General features: G+C 42.0%; 3 protein-coding genes across 3 annotated transcripts; 2 read left to right on the top strand and 1 right to left on the bottom strand.

Moving 5' to 3' along the window:
• Positions 1-1,960: 1,960 nt before the first annotated feature.
• On the top strand, positions 1,961-3,362 carry LOC310793841 (lysozyme g-like). Its single transcript, XM_083655736.1, has 4 exons — positions 1,961-2,016; positions 2,541-2,791; positions 2,882-3,035; positions 3,146-3,362. Exons 1-4 carry the CDS (start codon positions 2,013-2,015, stop codon positions 3,280-3,282), a joined length of 546 nt encoding a protein of 181 aa, XP_083511862.1. The 5' UTR covers positions 1,961-2,012; the 3' UTR covers positions 3,283-3,362.
• Positions 3,363-8,726: 5,364 nt separating this feature from the next.
• Positions 8,727-12,103, bottom strand: pglyrp2 (peptidoglycan recognition protein 2; the record flags this gene model as incomplete). Its single annotated transcript, XM_083655856.1, has 4 exons — positions 8,727-9,033; positions 9,243-9,453; positions 10,294-11,151; positions 12,031-12,103. The coding sequence occupies 4 exons, from the start codon at positions 12,101-12,103 to the stop codon at positions 8,727-8,729; spliced, it is 1,449 nt and encodes a 482-aa protein (XP_083511982.1).
• Positions 12,104-13,752: 1,649 nt separating this feature from the next.
• Positions 13,753-16,022, top strand: trappc5 (trafficking protein particle complex subunit 5). The gene is made up of 3 exons (XM_083655466.1): positions 13,753-13,786; positions 14,022-14,315; positions 14,497-16,022. The coding sequence occupies exons 2-3, from the start codon at positions 14,046-14,048 to the stop codon at positions 14,791-14,793; spliced, it is 567 nt and encodes a 188-aa protein (XP_083511592.1). The 5' UTR covers positions 13,753-13,786; positions 14,022-14,045; the 3' UTR covers positions 14,794-16,022.
• The last annotated feature ends 753 nt before the right edge of the window (positions 16,023-16,775 follow it).

Here is a 16,775-nt window from a genome sequence, read left to right as displayed (position 1 = left end):
TAAAGCATGAATGAGAGATGAAGAGAGGAGGGCCAGCCTTTTTTTTTTTTTTTTTTTTACCCTCTATCTTCCAGGGTGGGCTGAGACTATCTCAGGGTGGGCCACCCAAAAAGGGTCTAAATTTTAACCGCCCCATATAAAAACATGATCAATGCATTACATTGAACTTTAATTCAGCTAATTGTAACAAAAGAGTGACATGTATTTGAATTGAAATATAAATCAGAAGAAACAAGGTGATGACATTTAGAATGAAAAGAAAAAATACACATTGAAGTAGGCTATTGATCTCACACAACCTTTTGATTCTATGCTGCCATCTGCCATCTCATGCTTGTTGATTTAATGATTGTTTTGCACCTGCTGCTCACTTTATGAACAAATAATGCTTAGTCACTGAATGAAATATATTAGGCTCGTTTGAGATGACTTCTGACTCGCCTGGGAAGCAGGCGAGATCGGCCGAGTGCAGTCAGCCAATCAGAGGCAGAGAGGGGCGGGTCATGCCTTCGCCTAGCCTTCGTTATCATGGGGAAAAATACAGTATATCGCTTATGGTCAGCAGAGATGGGAAAAGTACTGACATTCTGTACTTGAGTAGAAGTACAGTTATTTGTGTAAAAAACTACTCCGGTAAAAGTAGAAGTACTGATTCAATTATTTTACTCAAGTAAAAGTAAAAAAGTACAGGCTCTGAAATGTAGGCTACCCAACGAGTAAAAGTAAAAGTATTTTTACCGTATCTTTCTGAATGACTGAACCTCACATCATAGAATATAATTTGAGGATAAAAGATCCCCTACAAATGTTTTACACATCTTAAAACTCTACTTTAAATAGTGTGCTATGGTTTTTCCACACAAAAAACCCCCATTAAAATCATATCTAGTCCTCCCTCATTAATATGTCCATGATATATGAATGTGCAAATAGTTAGACAAGTTTAACTGTGCTGGATTAAGGTGTCCCTTACAAAGTGCAGAATCACAATACTCGAGACTGATATGATACTGATACCTAATGGATAAGGAACTGAATGTCCACAGGTTGATCACATTCACAAATTCAAGGTTTATTATTAAGACAGACCTGTCTCTGGTGTTAGAACACCACCATATTCCATATTAGCTGAATGTTGACAGTGCACAAACTGAATGTATGTGTTAGAACAACACCATAAGGGGCCATGCGGTTATTTAAAAAAGAACGCTTGGAAAATCCAGATTATTGGCAACTCTGGAAGCAGCAAGATGAAAATCCTCCACTCCTGGGAGAAGACTCGAGGTGGGAGGAGTGAAGAGGAGCAGGGCGCTTTTCCTGTTAAACTTTCCTCAGCTTTCAGCGCCCAGAGCGCTGCGCTAAAAAAAACACCACCAGCTTTTAAACGCGATGAAATGCTTCTTGAAAGAGATGCGCGCTAAGCGCGTACTTATAGAGAATGAATTGCAAAAAGAGGAGCGCTAATAAGTGCTGGCTGTCTGCACGGCTCCTAATGTCTGCGTGTGTCTCCCCCTTATATTTACAGTCTATGGTCTCCCCTCAGAGAAAATCGTGTTTCTCTTCTTTGTCCACGCCCTGGAGGAGTGCCAAGTCATACTATTGGCGGAGCTGGAATGAGCTTTTATCAGCAGCGCTGGGAAACTCGTGTATTACTTCTGCTCCGTTCTCCCGTTTCTACTCGTTTTTAAATTACATTCTCGTGCATTTAAACAAAAGTAACGAACCTGTTTTGAAAATGTACACAAGTAAAAGTACAGATACTTGTGTTAAAATGTAACGAGTAAAAGTAAAAAGTCGTCAGAAAATTAAATACTCAAGTAAAGTACAGATACTCGAAAAATCTACTTAAGTACAGTAACGAAGTATTTGTTCTTCGTTACTTCCCGTCAGTGTGGCTATTTCTTGGAAATCTTCAATGTGAAACTGAAACTATTCACAGGCGTGCAATATAAAGCAGGCACTCGCTGGTCTGTCAGTAGAACGTTTGTTTCAAGGGAAAGAGAAGACTGAAAATGGGTGAGGACTCTTGCTATTTATAGAAATGTTGGATGGCACTGGGAGAATGATTTTTTTTTTTTTTTACTTTATCATGTTTTATCTCCCAAATACCATTCAATTAAAGTATTCTCATAAGATCATTATAGGATATTGATTGTATAGTTTTGCTTTTGTATTAGAATTCTAAAATGTATTATAGCCTAGGGCTAGGCAGGCTATGTGAAGAGAAGACAAATGGGTGAGGACTCTTGCTATTTATATAAATGTTGGATGGCACTGGATAATGATTTTTTTTTTTACTTTATCATGTTTTATCTCCCAAGGTATCAATCAATTAAAGTATTCTCATAATATCATTATAGGATATTGTATAGTTTTGCTGTATTAGAATTCTAAAATGTATTATAGCCTATAGGGCTAGGCTATGTGAGTTTGAAATTTAATATTGTAACTATTTTAATTACCATTGATTTCCTCATAGACAGAGGCTTATTGTGGACATTTTGATGTGCAGATGAATTGAACAAACTGAACATTTCTAGGTTATGGAAACATCATGAAGGTTGAAACTAGTGGTGTCTCAGAAAAAGGTGTTGACGGATCACACGAAATGGCAGAGGAGGATCTGGAGAGAATAAACAGGTATAAGTCTAAGATCAAGAGAGTGGGACGCAGCAAGGGAATTGCCCCAGCTCTGATTGCAGCCATCATCTCCAGAGAATCCAGGGGTGGAAGTGAATGGGTCCTCACGGATGGCTGGGATGAAAGTGGGACAACCTTTGGGCTCATGCAGGTTTGAACAGTATTCTCTTGTTTTGCTCACATTGCTACATTACAACACTGGCGCTGTTCATCTGATATTTATGAAATAATGTTTCCATAGATTGATACGAATACATCCGGAATAGAGAAAGAAGATCTAGAGGGCTCATGGGACAGTGAGGAACATCTCAGCCAAGCCACCGGCATCTTGATTACTATGATTGGACGGATCAAAAATAAGTTTTCTAAGTGGAATGACGAAAAGCAGCTGAAAGGTTTACTTGACTGAATCTTCCGGACTTTACAGACTCCCTTCACATTCAGGGTTTTTTTCATTTGAAGGCATTCTATTTGCTGTCTGTCTGATTTGTGTTTGTCTCTGTAGGAGGGATAGCAGCCTACAACATGGGAGAAGGAAGTGTCAAGTCGTATCGTAAAGTGGACGCCGAAACTACAGGTGGAGACTATTCCAATGATGTTGTTGCCAGAGCTCAGTGGTACAAAAACCACGGTGGATTTTGAAACCTAAATCTGAAAAGGTTTTGCATCTTCTGAAAATCCTGTCTGTTTGTAATATCTAAAAAATTAAGCTGAATAAATAAACATGATACAAACCACAGGCTACCCTGATGTCTTGGGCTCTGTGCAGACTGTTACTCTGTTCCTCCTGGAAAATAACTGATGAGCACTGATACTGCACTGAGGTGGAGTAGCAGAGCAAAGAGTAGGCTAGGCTACAGAGCTATCAAATCCAAACGGAAACTCTATGCTATATTTATACAATGAGTCATTAGGTTACTCTGTGTAATATGCAGGGGAAGTGATTTCATCTGCAGTCAAACTGTGGAATTCTACCTTCAGTTTCTCACAGCTCTATGTCATGTGGGAATGAGATTGGAGCAATTCCTGTAAAACTCACAGCACATATTGATAAATATAACATTTATGAAGAATAAACCTGTGCATGATACCATCTATAGCCTACAGGGCTGCCAAAGACCCAAAGAAATTCTCAAACAGCAACTTGCTCAGTCAATGTGGAAGTGTGTCAGTATAGTTGAACCCATTTCAGTGGAAAGACTTAATAGGCTACTTACTATACATTTGTGAACCCTAGACTGTTTTCACGGAATTGTCAGTCCTGTCCTCGGAATCCTGACACTGCTGTCCTACTGTACTAGCAAACATTGCAACAGGAAGTGATCAGTGGTTAAATTTAGAATGTGTATGTCTCAAGTTCAAACCGTCTATAATAAGAGTGTGTGAGCAGAATTGTGTTCAGCCACAGCTATGCCATTTTACGTGTGATCGTTTTGAATCTTTCAGCAAGTGTAAAGAGCACCCCTGTGGGGGATTTTTGAATTAGGTAATTATTATAGGGCAGACTAAATGGGCAGAAATGGCTAATTAGTGGCCGAAATGCCTCAAGATGGGTTCAGCACCATGGAGAGCTCGGGAGTGTAGCAGCACACAGGTGAGCGGAGTTGTAATCAGCCAGTGAAGTGGACTATGAAACCCTCTGGGGAGAGAGAGGAGAGGCCGCATGCCAACTCTGCCTGAATAATTGGCCAGTCACACAGGGACGGGTATTCTGCTCCAACAAAAAGAGAGTTCAACAAATGAAATGCACTTAATCATAATGTATGGTATGATTACATGTTAAGTATCACTACCTGAAAGATCCCTTTAACATCTTATATGTGGTTATATATATATATACTGTATATATATATGGGATGGGAATCTCCAAACATCAGACATCACGGTCAAATGCTGCGATTATGGAACAGACTTGTGAGGATGTCTGATCAGAGACTGACCAAACAGATATTTAACTGGGACATTGCCCATAGACATCCCTGGACAACTGAACTTAAGTCTTTATTCTATGCGAATGATTTATCATTTATTTTCCATAATAGATTAGTTTGTGACATCCGGGAGACCATGAGTAATATGTTCCTTTTGTATAAAGATAAATATATATATACAGAATTGGGATATATATATATATATATATATATATATATATATATATATATATATATATATATATATATATATATATATATATATATATCCCAATTCTGTTTGATCTAGATTTATAGGTAGCTCTACTTACTCGTCTTACTCTTACTGTCAGGTCATGGTTAACGAAGTGCGTAATTTATTGATAATCAACACATACATTGAATTGCCAGAGAGGCATGACGTCTTGCAAGAGAATGGAATGCATAGAGAAAGGGGCGTTTCCATGAAGATAGGACTTCCTTCACTGTGATTGTTCTTTTAATCTATCATCAGTCATAGCCACTGTGATTGTTCTTCATGACAACAAACATTTTATCACCATTTTAATTTGTCGACTTGCTTATTTCTGTAGTTATCAGGTAGTTATTTAGCATCATGCTGGTAGCTGCTTTCCCTGCCACTGATGGCAGGCCAACCAACAAGACACATATGAGAAACAATCATGTATCTTCCAGTTTGCTTGATCTTTCATTCTTCTGTTTTTGGAGTTTCCTGTAAAAACATAAGAGGAGAAATAAGATGATTGTGAAATGGCCTATATTAAAGGAGAATCCCACAAATATCTAGACTGAGTAAAGAGGATCTCTGTCCCATTGACTTGCAATGTGGAACATATATAGTTGATTATAGTCCCTTTAGGGAGCCCATCACTCTGACCCTGACCATTAACATTTATAACAGTTGGCTATTGTGGTGACGGCTAGCGAACTGTAGTGGGAATGGACAGAAACCGCAAGTACAGGTTTGGACTGAGGCTGTTATCGTTGACGGACTTGAAATGAACTTTTGCTCATCTGGCTGCAGCGATGTGACAAGGCCGACGGAGGAAGAAACGATCTCAGCAGAGTATAGTAAAATACTAACCTAAGGTTTTCTACTTGCTTGTTAACAATTCACATAAGTACCTATATGAGCACATAAAACACATTATAACATGAGTGTTAAGTTTTCCTATATATATATAGTGTGAGCAATGTTCAACCATATATCACGTGAAGCATGGATTGAATTATATCAATGAAATGCAGTGTGTTAACCAGTAGAGGATTTTCAGTAGCATAATGAGACATGGAAAATAGAGAAACAAAATGTACTGACAAAGGGACCATGGACTTCAAGAGTGTGAAAAATGTAATCTCAATAATAATAATGGATTTAATTATAAGCTGAAGTGGTCTATATTACATGAGTAATGTTGAAATGACAATCATACTAATGCAATGTTATAATAAGCCTATGATAACTAATGTTTTCAAGGAAGAGCTGGGAGAATAGTATGGCAGAGCGTTCACTGATACTGTAGGAGGTGGCTTGGCTAAGAGCCAGGATAGTCACGTGCAGTGGGACCAAATGGCATCCAATTAGGATTGAGGTAATTGAGTTCATGACGACTCAGCAAGATCATGGAAAACACGCCCCCTAGAAAAGAACAAATATAAGGAGAAGGATTTCAGGGCAAACGCTCTCGAATCCACCAGGGAGAGAGCAGAGATTCCGTAGGCAGGCCATTAGATTAAGAGAAGTTCTGGAATTAGGGATAAAAGATGCACTGACTGAGTGCCCATGCAGGAGATCCCCTGTGAGATTACGGGTGGAGCACGAAGAACAGAGATCTGTAGGCAGGCCATTAGATTAAGAGAAGTTCTGGAATTAGGGATAAAAGAAGCACTGACTGAGTGCCCGTGCAGGAGATCCCCTGTGAGGTTACGGGTGGAGCACGAAGACCAGATATAGACTCCACAAGGGAGAGAGAGGTGATAGGCAGGCCATTAGATTAAGAGAATGATCTAAACAACAACACAAGGTTTCATTTAGAGAGGTTGGCCACCTCAGATAGGAAATCTTTTAAAGACAAAGGGTGATAATGTACAAGAGAATGATCTAAACAACAATGACATGTATATTGGACAACATGTACTGAACAATGATTTTAATTGCTTTGTAATAACTACTAGACTCTTATATAAAACCTAATATCACACCCTGGACTTTTAATTTTATTATTTTTCTTTTGAACATCTGTGAGGAGACCTTCGACTTCTCAAAGGTAAGAGGTACTCTTGTGTGATAGCTTTGCAGCCCCCTCTATTGGTAAAAGGAAGGCCGGACTAGTCCGGGGGCTTCAGCCCCCCTCCACAGAGTATTAGGTAATTCTACTATTTAGGTCAAGGTTCCTTCCATATGTAAATGGCAGAGGCGTCTAGCGCCACTTATCTCAGTAGACTGCCCACCCGGAGTCCGGGAAGGGGGGGGAAGATAACCATATGATCTAGGGCTAAGAGGTTATTAAAGGAAGACATAGCAGTTATTCATCTGGAAACTAAAATAGGCCTTTTCCCTAAGTGAAAGTAAGACAATTGGTTTACATCTTTTTGGAAGAGATCCGCTGGTCTCACGATCTCTCACCCCCGTGGTTTGGAAAGTGTGCCTATAGAGCCGTAGTAGTCCGGGGAAGGAAAACTAAGGTCAGAGGTGAGGCACAAATCATCACAAGGCACATGACTCGGGAGGGGCTGGACAATACACCACGTTCCTGGCCCGTTCCTTGAACTTCCTTCAGTGGTCGCCTCCCCTCTGGGGACAACACATGCAGCTACACATGCTAGCTAGCTCCTACCTTGTCAGCTAGCCAATAGATGCTGTATTGTGTTAGAGATTAAGGGAATAATTGGCTCATAGACTTGTTGGGCCAACCCGAGCCTCGACTCTCTCCTTTCCTTTCCTCTCATCTCATCTCATCTCATCTCTATACTATTCAATATGGCCAGACATCATGTAAATAAAAATATTGGTAAACTATGATCTGAGGTCAGTGATCACAACAAGGCAAAACAACCACCAACATAAATACAAATCAATTCTATTTTCTACCCCCCTCCTCCTCCAAAAAAGATAATCAACATCAGTTTATATACTAATCTCACTATAATGTATACTCAGATTTGAATATTGTAAAAATGCATGTTGGCCTAAACAGGTGGGTAAATTGTATTCCAGAAATGCAACAGTTGGCAAACTAAAGTGGTTTTACCCTACATGACATCCTGATGATCTGATTTGTACATACGCTGGAACTAATTCAACTTAGGGCTAAGGTCCTTTCAGGGAACACACACCTGAATGGACTCTATGTTGCCTGGCATGCCCTCACTGGCAACGCACCAAGCCAATGTTTCCAAAGCTTAAACAACACTGGCAACGCACCAAGCCAATGTTTCCAAAGCTTAAACAACACTGGCAACGCACCCAGCCAATGTTTCCAACGCTTAAACAAGTTATTCTTGAGCTTTCTCAGCTCTGGAACCAGATTTAGTTCATTCAGTCTCAGTACGGCTCATTGAACATAGTCTGCTGGTACTCTGCCACATGGCGACCAGGTCCCTCAACCCATGTTACATTCTCATGGCTCAGCAAACACGGAGTTAATAAATGAATCATTTGTTGAGGAAGGTGTAGATTTGAATTGGGTCAGCTGCATTAAGATACTGCAGCTCAGCCAGGGAGCCCAATCACTGTTCACTGAGCCCTGTACACTGAAGCTCTAAAAACAATGAAGAGAACCAACAGCCACCATGCCCATGCAGTGACATTTATCATCCCCCAAACAGCCGCCATGCAGTGACATCATCCCCCAAACAGCCGCCATGCAGTGACATCATCCCCCAAACAGCCGCCATGCAGTGACATCATCCCCCAAACAGCCGCCATGCAGTGACATCATCCCCCAAACAGCTGCCATGCAGTGACATCATCCCCCAAACAGCCGCCATGCAGTGACATCATCCCCCAAACGGCCGCCATGCAGTGACATCATCCCCCAAACAGCCGCCATGCAGTGACATCATCCCCCAAACAGCCGCCATGCAGTGACATCATCCCCCAAACAGCGACAACAGTGACATGTATCATCCCGGAAGCCAAACAAGCAGGGAGTGCTATCGTACCCTGAAGTGCTCCCAGCTGCTGATCTCTGAATAGAAGGCGTCCCCGGGGCAGGACGTGTAGTTCACCACCTGTCTGTGGCCGTGGAGGGTGAAGTTGGCAGCCAGTCTTCCTCCGTCTACTGCGCACTGGACCAAGCGACGGCGCAGCAGGTCCATGGAATGGCGGGGCGGCACGGTGGAAGAGTAGTTACCAATGATCGACACACCTAACCCCATGGAGTTGAGCCCCCTGGTGTGTCTGCCGACGTAGTTCCACCCTCTGCCCTCGTAGACATAGCCATCAGAGCCCACCACAAAGCTGAGGACACAGAAAGACAGCGCAAGAACGTTTGGAGAGTACTGATAGCCAATCTATTTTCAGAAAAATATGTGCTATAATAAATTATGTATGTATACAGTGGCTTTCTGGCAAACACCTACGCTGAAATTAGCCATAGTATGAATGACCTATTCAAACCGAGGTACCCTACTTGCATTGCATTTGTTACGTCTAACTAAATTGGTTACCTGTATCCAATGTCGCTCCAGTTGCGGTCTTCCTGGTGGAAGCGCTGCATGGCCCTCATGTCTCTAGAGCATGTTGGGAAGGACAAACAGGGCGAGGATGGCTCGTAGGTGTGGTGCACGTAGAGGAAGTGGAGGGGCAGGGACAATGGCATAGGTGTACCCTGATAGGCCTCTGCCCCCCACTGGCACCGAGGGATGATTGGAGGGCAGTCTGTGGAGAGGAGAGAGGGTGTTCATTTCTTCTCATTCTGGATGGAGTTCCATGCACATAATCCACAGCAGATTAGAGCACCAGACCTATCCACGGCAGATTAGATCACCAGGAAACAGAAGAGGCCCCAAAGTGTCACAACTCATTTACCAAACGGTCTCCTTTCTTTGTTACTTCTTCTCATCCACCCTTCCTCTTTTCAAATTCAACTCTTCTGCTTGAAACTCTCCCCCGTCCGTTCATACTTGCCTTTGCTACCACCCTCTCCTTCCTTCCTCCTCTCACCTTTTCTTTTGCAACACAGGTCTCATATGAGAGAAATAAAGAGGATTCCCGCACACTGTCAATTACTTGCAAAAAAACTTTAAACTTTAATTAACAACGTTTCGGTCTATCGACCTTCATCAGGTTAAAATACAGAGCAAGGGAACACCACAGGTCTTATAGCCTACACCTTGTCAGATGAGGCCAATCAGAGACATTGAGCTATCAGGCAAAACACTCCCCCAGACTGTGTGCAGTCAGTCAATCAGAGGGTCCAGCCCAGCAACACAGGTCTCAAAATGTATTAAACATGGGTCATTTACAGCAGGGCGATGTGGGAATTTAGGACATTAATTAATCATGAGAGAGATAACGAGGAGACGAGTGGAAAAGAGTACGATGAAGACAAGATAGGAGGGTTTTTATCCTCAAAGACTATTTTGAATACCATAGAGTAATTACTCTACACTGTGAGTAAACACTCTACACTGTCGAGTCTACAGGACCCTTTGGCTGTGCAAAAGCCAAAACTTGGGGCCCTAACTGAAACCAATGTGAGATCTTTACTCAGCTCACCCCAGTACTTGTGGACAAATGCCTGCAATCCATCCTTTACCGCCTTGTCCACCCCAGTGTCCAGGGCAATCCATTCTGTCTTCTCCAGCTTCCAGACCAATGCTAGTGTCTCCATCACCTGCCTGTAAGGATCAAGAGGCTCCAGAATGGATCTAGAGATCTCCCTTCGCCTCGGGCTAACATGGCTAGATACACCATCAAACCCTTGCCCCTCATGCAGAACATAACTGTAGTATCTTTTCAGAGTCTGGCTGAGGACATGTTGTTCAGATGTGGATATATTGCTGAGGTCAGTGCCCAGGATAGCCCCATCCATGCCCCCGTTGATGAGGGCGTCAGTGGCCAAAGTAGGCGGCCAAGACAGCTTGAACATCTTAGGCTGGAGCACACTGTCCCAGCAGCCATCTGGCCCCAGGCGGTGAGATGGTGGGAAGTCCTGAAGGCTGACGAAGGACAGGCCCAGAGTTCTGGCTAAGGTGAGAGGGAATAGCCCAACAACTGGTGCCGCCTCAATCTTGGCTTTCAATCCGACCTCGAGGCCTAGCAGCAGAGGCGCCAGGGCTACCGTGGTGCCGTCTGGGGCGAGAACCACCCCTCGTTCCTCCCCGTGGTCTGTCACAATGTGGTGGATGGCCTTGTCAAAAAAGCTGAAGGACGAGGCATTCAAGATGGCTCTCTCTAGGACGTGAGTGCCACTGAGGTTATTTGAAGCACCCAGGAAATGGACGGTCAGTGGATCGTCGTGTCCGGCAGTCCTCCGGAGGGCCCTGACCAGAGCCAGGGGGCACAGGCCAGGGTTGGAGTCCTCAACCTGCTCCACAGCCCGGATGAAGCTCAGCATGTTCCGCAGGTGGATACCTGATGACAACGCAAAGAAGAGAAGAGAGAGAGGAGCATTGCAGTGCTTTATTAATGAACAAACAAACAAACAAACAAACGTTTTGTTTTTGTGTTTTTTTAGTTACAGTAAGATGGCACTCATACTGTGGCCCATCTTATGGCTTCATAAAACATGTCAACATGGGTCATATTCAGTAACCAGTAGAGAGAACGTCGACAATGGGTTGCCATAGGTAGAAAACAACCAAACGTAATATTATCAGTAGCCTATGTAAAAAAAAAACAACAACAACAATGTAATAAAGAAAATAGCTTTAGGTAAACGGGACTCTCTGAAAACTTGCCATTTCATTTCTGTTTTGTGTACCTGATGTGTGTTCTTGTCGGCTCGCATTGGGTCGTCTCCTCACTTTTATCATGACTTTAGAAAACTTTGAGCACGTAAGCTTGCCCTATAACCTCAGTGACCTATGCCTACACCCAACCAGCTCCTCTGCAGTGAAATGGCATGTTTTTAATGAGTCCCTTAGATAAACAGGTTATCAATTTTATATAGATACTATAGAGCTGTGTGCATTTTATTAATCTCATTAATGACTGATCTTATTGTTATTTGTTGATCTTTCAATTCCTCCATTAAATTATCCTTCATAATTGTATGCAACGTTGATATTTGCTTATTTTTTTCTTTTTCCTATTCATTTGAAGAAAAGCCTAACTAGGGACAGGAGTTGGAAAGTGGCAGCTATAATCAACTTGTTGTACAGTTGAAATTTGTACAGTTGAAGTCAAATATGTTAATTTGGATTGTCCTTGTCAAATAAACAAATAAATAATATGAATAAATGATAATGTTATGAAACACAAACGTCTACATCTTGAATGAATTGAAGTTACCTGTAGGTTTGCTGTAGACGGTGCAGTAGGATACAACCAGAACAAAGAGGAACGAAGCTCCAAACCAAGTCATGTTGAATGTCCTAATTGTTGCTTTTAAAGTAAAAAAAAAACAAAAACTCTGTACAAAATAAAGCTAGGCAACCAAAATAACTAGCTTTCTTCAAATGGAATGATCATAAACCAATGTGACCTTACTTGACTTAAGTAAGGCATGAAGGAACTTCTACAATAATCCCATGCAGCTTTTGCAAAAAGATTAATTGAATAGCGCAGGTTGTGCTCTTGACAACAACTTCGGAGAGCGCTGTGTAGGTGTATGTGCGATTGTGCGTGGTTGCAGTATTGTGTCCCAATAGGGGAGGGTACTCTTTGTACACACTGATGGCTCCAAATATTGATTAGCCTTGGGTTAAAGTGTGTCATGTAGTCTAGGCCTGTCAGTTTACTTTATGTATAGGTTACCAATAAATACTCTGTAGGAGTATATTATTAATGGTTTGTATCACTCTTTCTCCATAAGACAATTCATATCTTTGACACATATTTGATATATATCATTCACTAATAAAAACAATTTAAGTGCAAGATGTAGCAGGCTTATGGTTAATGTTTACCAGCTCCTGGGACATGCGTGGGCCTGTTTATGTGCTCACTAATGACACAATAACAAATAAGAAAATAGGATCAGATTCAATATTTCCTTTCTCAACAGTAGCCTAGAGATATCCTACATGACCAGTCAGTCAGCGAAGCAAAGACTTCACAACTGTACATGGTCATAGTAATTTTGACAAGGACCACAATACACCTCTGTAAAACTTTGGTCACCTAAATGAGTGGTTCTCAACGTGGGGTCCGGGGACCACCCAGGGGTCCTTGAGGGGGTTCCAGGGGGTCCTTAGCAAATTGATGGATTGTTACATTTCAATATGATTTAATTTACTATAAGTAAATTTGAGAATATAGTAGAATGAATATTATATTTCCACTGCATCTCTCTACATACAATACAGTCATGGAATTCTGGACAAAATAATTTCTAAATCTGACAATACTCAAATTTGGGTTTAAGAAAAAAATCTCAAATGTGAACTAAATTAGGGGTATCCACACGTGTGTGTGTGTGTGTGTGTGTGTGTGTGTGTGTGTGTGTGTGTGTGTGTGTGTGTGTGTGTGTGTGTGTGTGTGTGTGTGTGTGTGTGTGTGTGTGTGTGTGTGTGTGAGAGAGAGTGAGTGAGTGAATAGTTAGAAACATGTAGGTAATTGCTCCCCAACTTATAATATATAGACCGGATACATTTGTTGCATTGGTATATAGCATGTAGACATTTATTTGTTAATACTTTTTGCAAATAGTTAATAGGCTGCTAACAGGAGGTAACTTGTCTATTTTCCAGCAATAATATTGCTGGAAAATAGACTAGTGATATTATCACTAGAGTCCTGCCGTCCTACCTCAGATCCCCTTAGTGACGTTTGTCGCCATCTACTGGCTGAAAGGTTGAATGGTTAGACTGGCACTGACTGTAGTGCCACCACGAATGAGTGCCACATACAATTCACAATTCATATACAGAAATAGAGGACGGAACGGTATTTTGTAGATATCATTGTGATATCGTTTATTGAGGAAACAAAAGGGAACGGGGAAGGGAAGGCATCTTGGATCGGTATGGACCAAAACACTTTTGAACATGTGACATGTGACGGTTTAAACCCGGAACAGGAAGTAACCAAGGCAACAACAATACTTGTAAGTAAAGATGTCCAGCTTGTGCTTCTGCTAGCTAGCTAAAATTCAATATTTCCTATTTGTACACAAATTCACGCTCGCAAACTCAGTTGTAATTTTCTTGTTGCGCAAGAGCACCGTAGCTGAACCTAGCTATTAACGCTGTTTCTGTTGGCTAGCCAGTTAGTTAGCTTGAAGTACACTAGCATTAGCATGCGTGTTTGTTGACATTTCGCCCCCCTCATTCTTCATCTAGCGTTAACCCACAACCCAGTCGAAAATGGAGACTCGCTTCACCCGAGGCAAGTCTGCTATCCTGGAGCGGCCTCTCAGCCGGCCCAAGACCGAGGTGAGCGTGAGCGCCTTCGCGCTGCTGTTCTCGGAGATGGTGCAGTACTGCCAGAGCCGCGTGTACTCTGTGTCCGAGCTGCAGGCGCGCCTGGCGGACATGGGCCAGGGGGTGGGAGCCAGCCTGCTGGACGTGCTGGTGCTCAGGGAGAAGAATGGCAAGAGGGAGACCAAAGTACTCAACATACTGCTGTTCATCAAGGTAATCAGGAAAAACTGTGCGCTATTTCTAGTCATGAAATTAACGTTGGGCTCTGCGAACTCGTGTGGTGGACATTGGCCATTGTTTTTGACATGTTATAGAGAATAAATGATTAATCGATTGACAAAATAATCAATGACCGTGCTTTACATCCTCTGCTTTGCCTTGTGCCACCACGCAGGTGTCTGTGTGGAGATCTTTGTTCGGCAAGGAGGCAGACAAGCTGGAGCAGGCCAACGACGACGACAAGACCTACTACATCATTGAGAAGGAGCCGCTGGTCAACTCCTACATCTCCGTACCCAAGGACAACAGCACCTTGAACTGTGCCGCCTTCACTGGGGGGATCGTGGAGGCCATCCTCACCCACAGCGGCTTCCCCGCCAAGGTCACCGTCCACTGGCACAAGGGAACCACGCTCATGATCAAGTTCGACGAGGCCGTGATCGCCAGAGACAAGGCGCTGGAAGGCCGATAGAGGAGAGAAAGACGGGGGGAGTGTGTGTGTGTGTCTGTGTGTGTGTGGGGCGGGGGTGTTGCTTGACTACCAAAATGTCTGTAAAAGACTACCAGAGAAGGATAATGGATTGAACTTTCCCATCCAGGTTTATTGTCAGGAGGACAGTGGAGTCCATGAAAGGCAGTAGACTGCTTTTGTTTGACAATGTTAGACTGTAAATTCAAGGGACTGTGGGCATTTTGTAAAGGAGGAGTCACAGTGATATACTGTGCAACATTGGGCTAATTTGTCTGTTACATACTCACTTCACCGCCTCTCCATTGCAGGGGAAAGTAGGATTTTCCAGTGTCATTTCAGAATGTAAACAACATTGAGTGAAAATGACTCTTTATCTGAAACAATAGTTCCAACTTCTGAATCACCCCAGTTGGTAGCAAAGAGCAACTTGCAATGTTACAAATAAAACCCGTTGTTTTGATGGAAATTGAGTCACGGGTGTTGGCCAAGCCCTGGTTAATCCTGTGGGCTGCTGTTTTTTTGTAGAGCAAATCAGGATGATATCATTTCCATGCCAAGCAGTCCTTGGAAACTCTTCTAGTCCCCCATATTACTGTTAGACCTTGATGGGATTGAATGCTTGTCGTTTTAACACTATGGCTTCTACACATGATTGTATTATGGAATCACGTTTATTTTAAAATGGTCTGTGTAACATAGTGCAACTAGGGGTGTCAAAAATAATCGATTATAAGATGCATCGCGATGCGGACGTGCACAATTCTGCATCGATTAACAAATATCAAAAATCGATTATTAATTTTTTTTTTTTTTTTTTTTTTTTAATCAAATAAAAAAGAATGTAAGTACATGCAGTTGTTTATTTTAATTATGGATCATAATACAATGCAATTCCAAATGCACTTTTATTTTAAAAGTAGCCACACAGTGAGAAAAAAGAAAGTGAGAAAAAATAAATCATGTATTGCGGAAAAAGTGATGCATCGATTTAAGATGCATCGTGATGCATCGTTTAATCGAATCGAATCGAATCGTTGACAGATGAATCGTAATCGAATCGAATCGTGAGGCCAGTGAAGATTCACAGCCCTAAGTGCAACAGGGATGTATTTGAAAGGTGTGGCAGCTTCTTGTGTAACATGTCTAGCCTCTGTCTACACCGTTCTGGTTGGCTTGTGGATTTGTGCAATTGGAATGTTTATATTTTGCTTTGATAAAATGGAAATAAATGCACGAAGAATGAATTTTCAACGAAAGAAATATGCTGTCTTAAATTGCGAAAGCAAACTGCATCAAAACATGAATACAGCAAGGTCTTTCATGGCTATTTTGCCTTGCCAGAGGCAACAAGCAGTTGAAATGTCAAGTTTGAGTATTTGGAGGGAGGGGGAGGGAAGGGGGCCTAAAGAGGATGTAAAATAAAGACCTCTCACTCTGCCTAAGAGACGAGAAAGACACATTTGCAGATTGTCTTTAAAAAAATTGAGCTTAATTGGATCGATCTGGAATGTCTTCTGGAAGAGTTAACCAACCATTCATTATTATTTTACTATTTATAATTCAAATGTTTCATTTACCGAGTGTATTGCCATTTATGTGTTTCCTTGATTTTGAGAAATATTGTTTTTCATTGTCAGGTAGGCCTGCTGACAGTCATGTCAGTGTTGACATGCTATATAAGACAATGAGCAACTCGACAGGGTAAGACAAAGGTATAAAATAATGCAAACTAGCACAAAACATTTCTTCCAGCTGACTGCTCTGATGCAAGATGTATGTGCAACATAGTGGGACTTGTACCGGGCTAGAGTAGGTTTGGCTTTTCTTTTCTTTTACATTTTAAAAATTCAAATCCAGCTGTATCTGTCTGTTTTAGGACAGACTGGCCGTCGAGTGAATCATCAACTCAATAGACGATCTTTGCTGTTTCTTTCACATGGTGTACGTCACATGGTGTACGTCACATGACGTGTGTGAGGAAG

This window comes from Poromitra crassiceps (assembly GCF_964638095.1).
Source record: "Poromitra crassiceps genome assembly, chromosome: 19".
Taxonomy (NCBI): domain Eukaryota; kingdom Metazoa; phylum Chordata; class Actinopteri; order Beryciformes; family Melamphaidae; genus Poromitra; species Poromitra crassiceps.
Note: the sequence above shows the minus strand (reverse complement) of the source record. Positions and strands in the feature narration are given on the sequence as shown.

Excerpts from the sequence above, each read along its gene's own strand:
- LOC310793841 (XM_083655736.1), top strand. Across the intron at positions 2,792-2,881 it reads CAACCTTTGGGCTCATGCAG|ATTGATACGAATACATCCGG; the intron begins GTTTGAACAGTA and ends ATGTTTCCATAG. Across the intron at positions 3,036-3,145 it reads TGACGAAAAGCAGCTGAAAG|GAGGGATAGCAGCCTACAAC; the intron begins GTTTACTTGACT and ends TTGTCTCTGTAG.
- trappc5 (XM_083655466.1), top strand. The coding sequence starts at position 14,046 with ATGGAGACTCGCTTCACCCGAGGCAAGTCTGCTATCCTGGAGCGGCCT. Across the intron at positions 14,316-14,496 it reads ACATACTGCTGTTCATCAAG|GTGTCTGTGTGGAGATCTTT; the intron begins GTAATCAGGAAA and ends GCCACCACGCAG.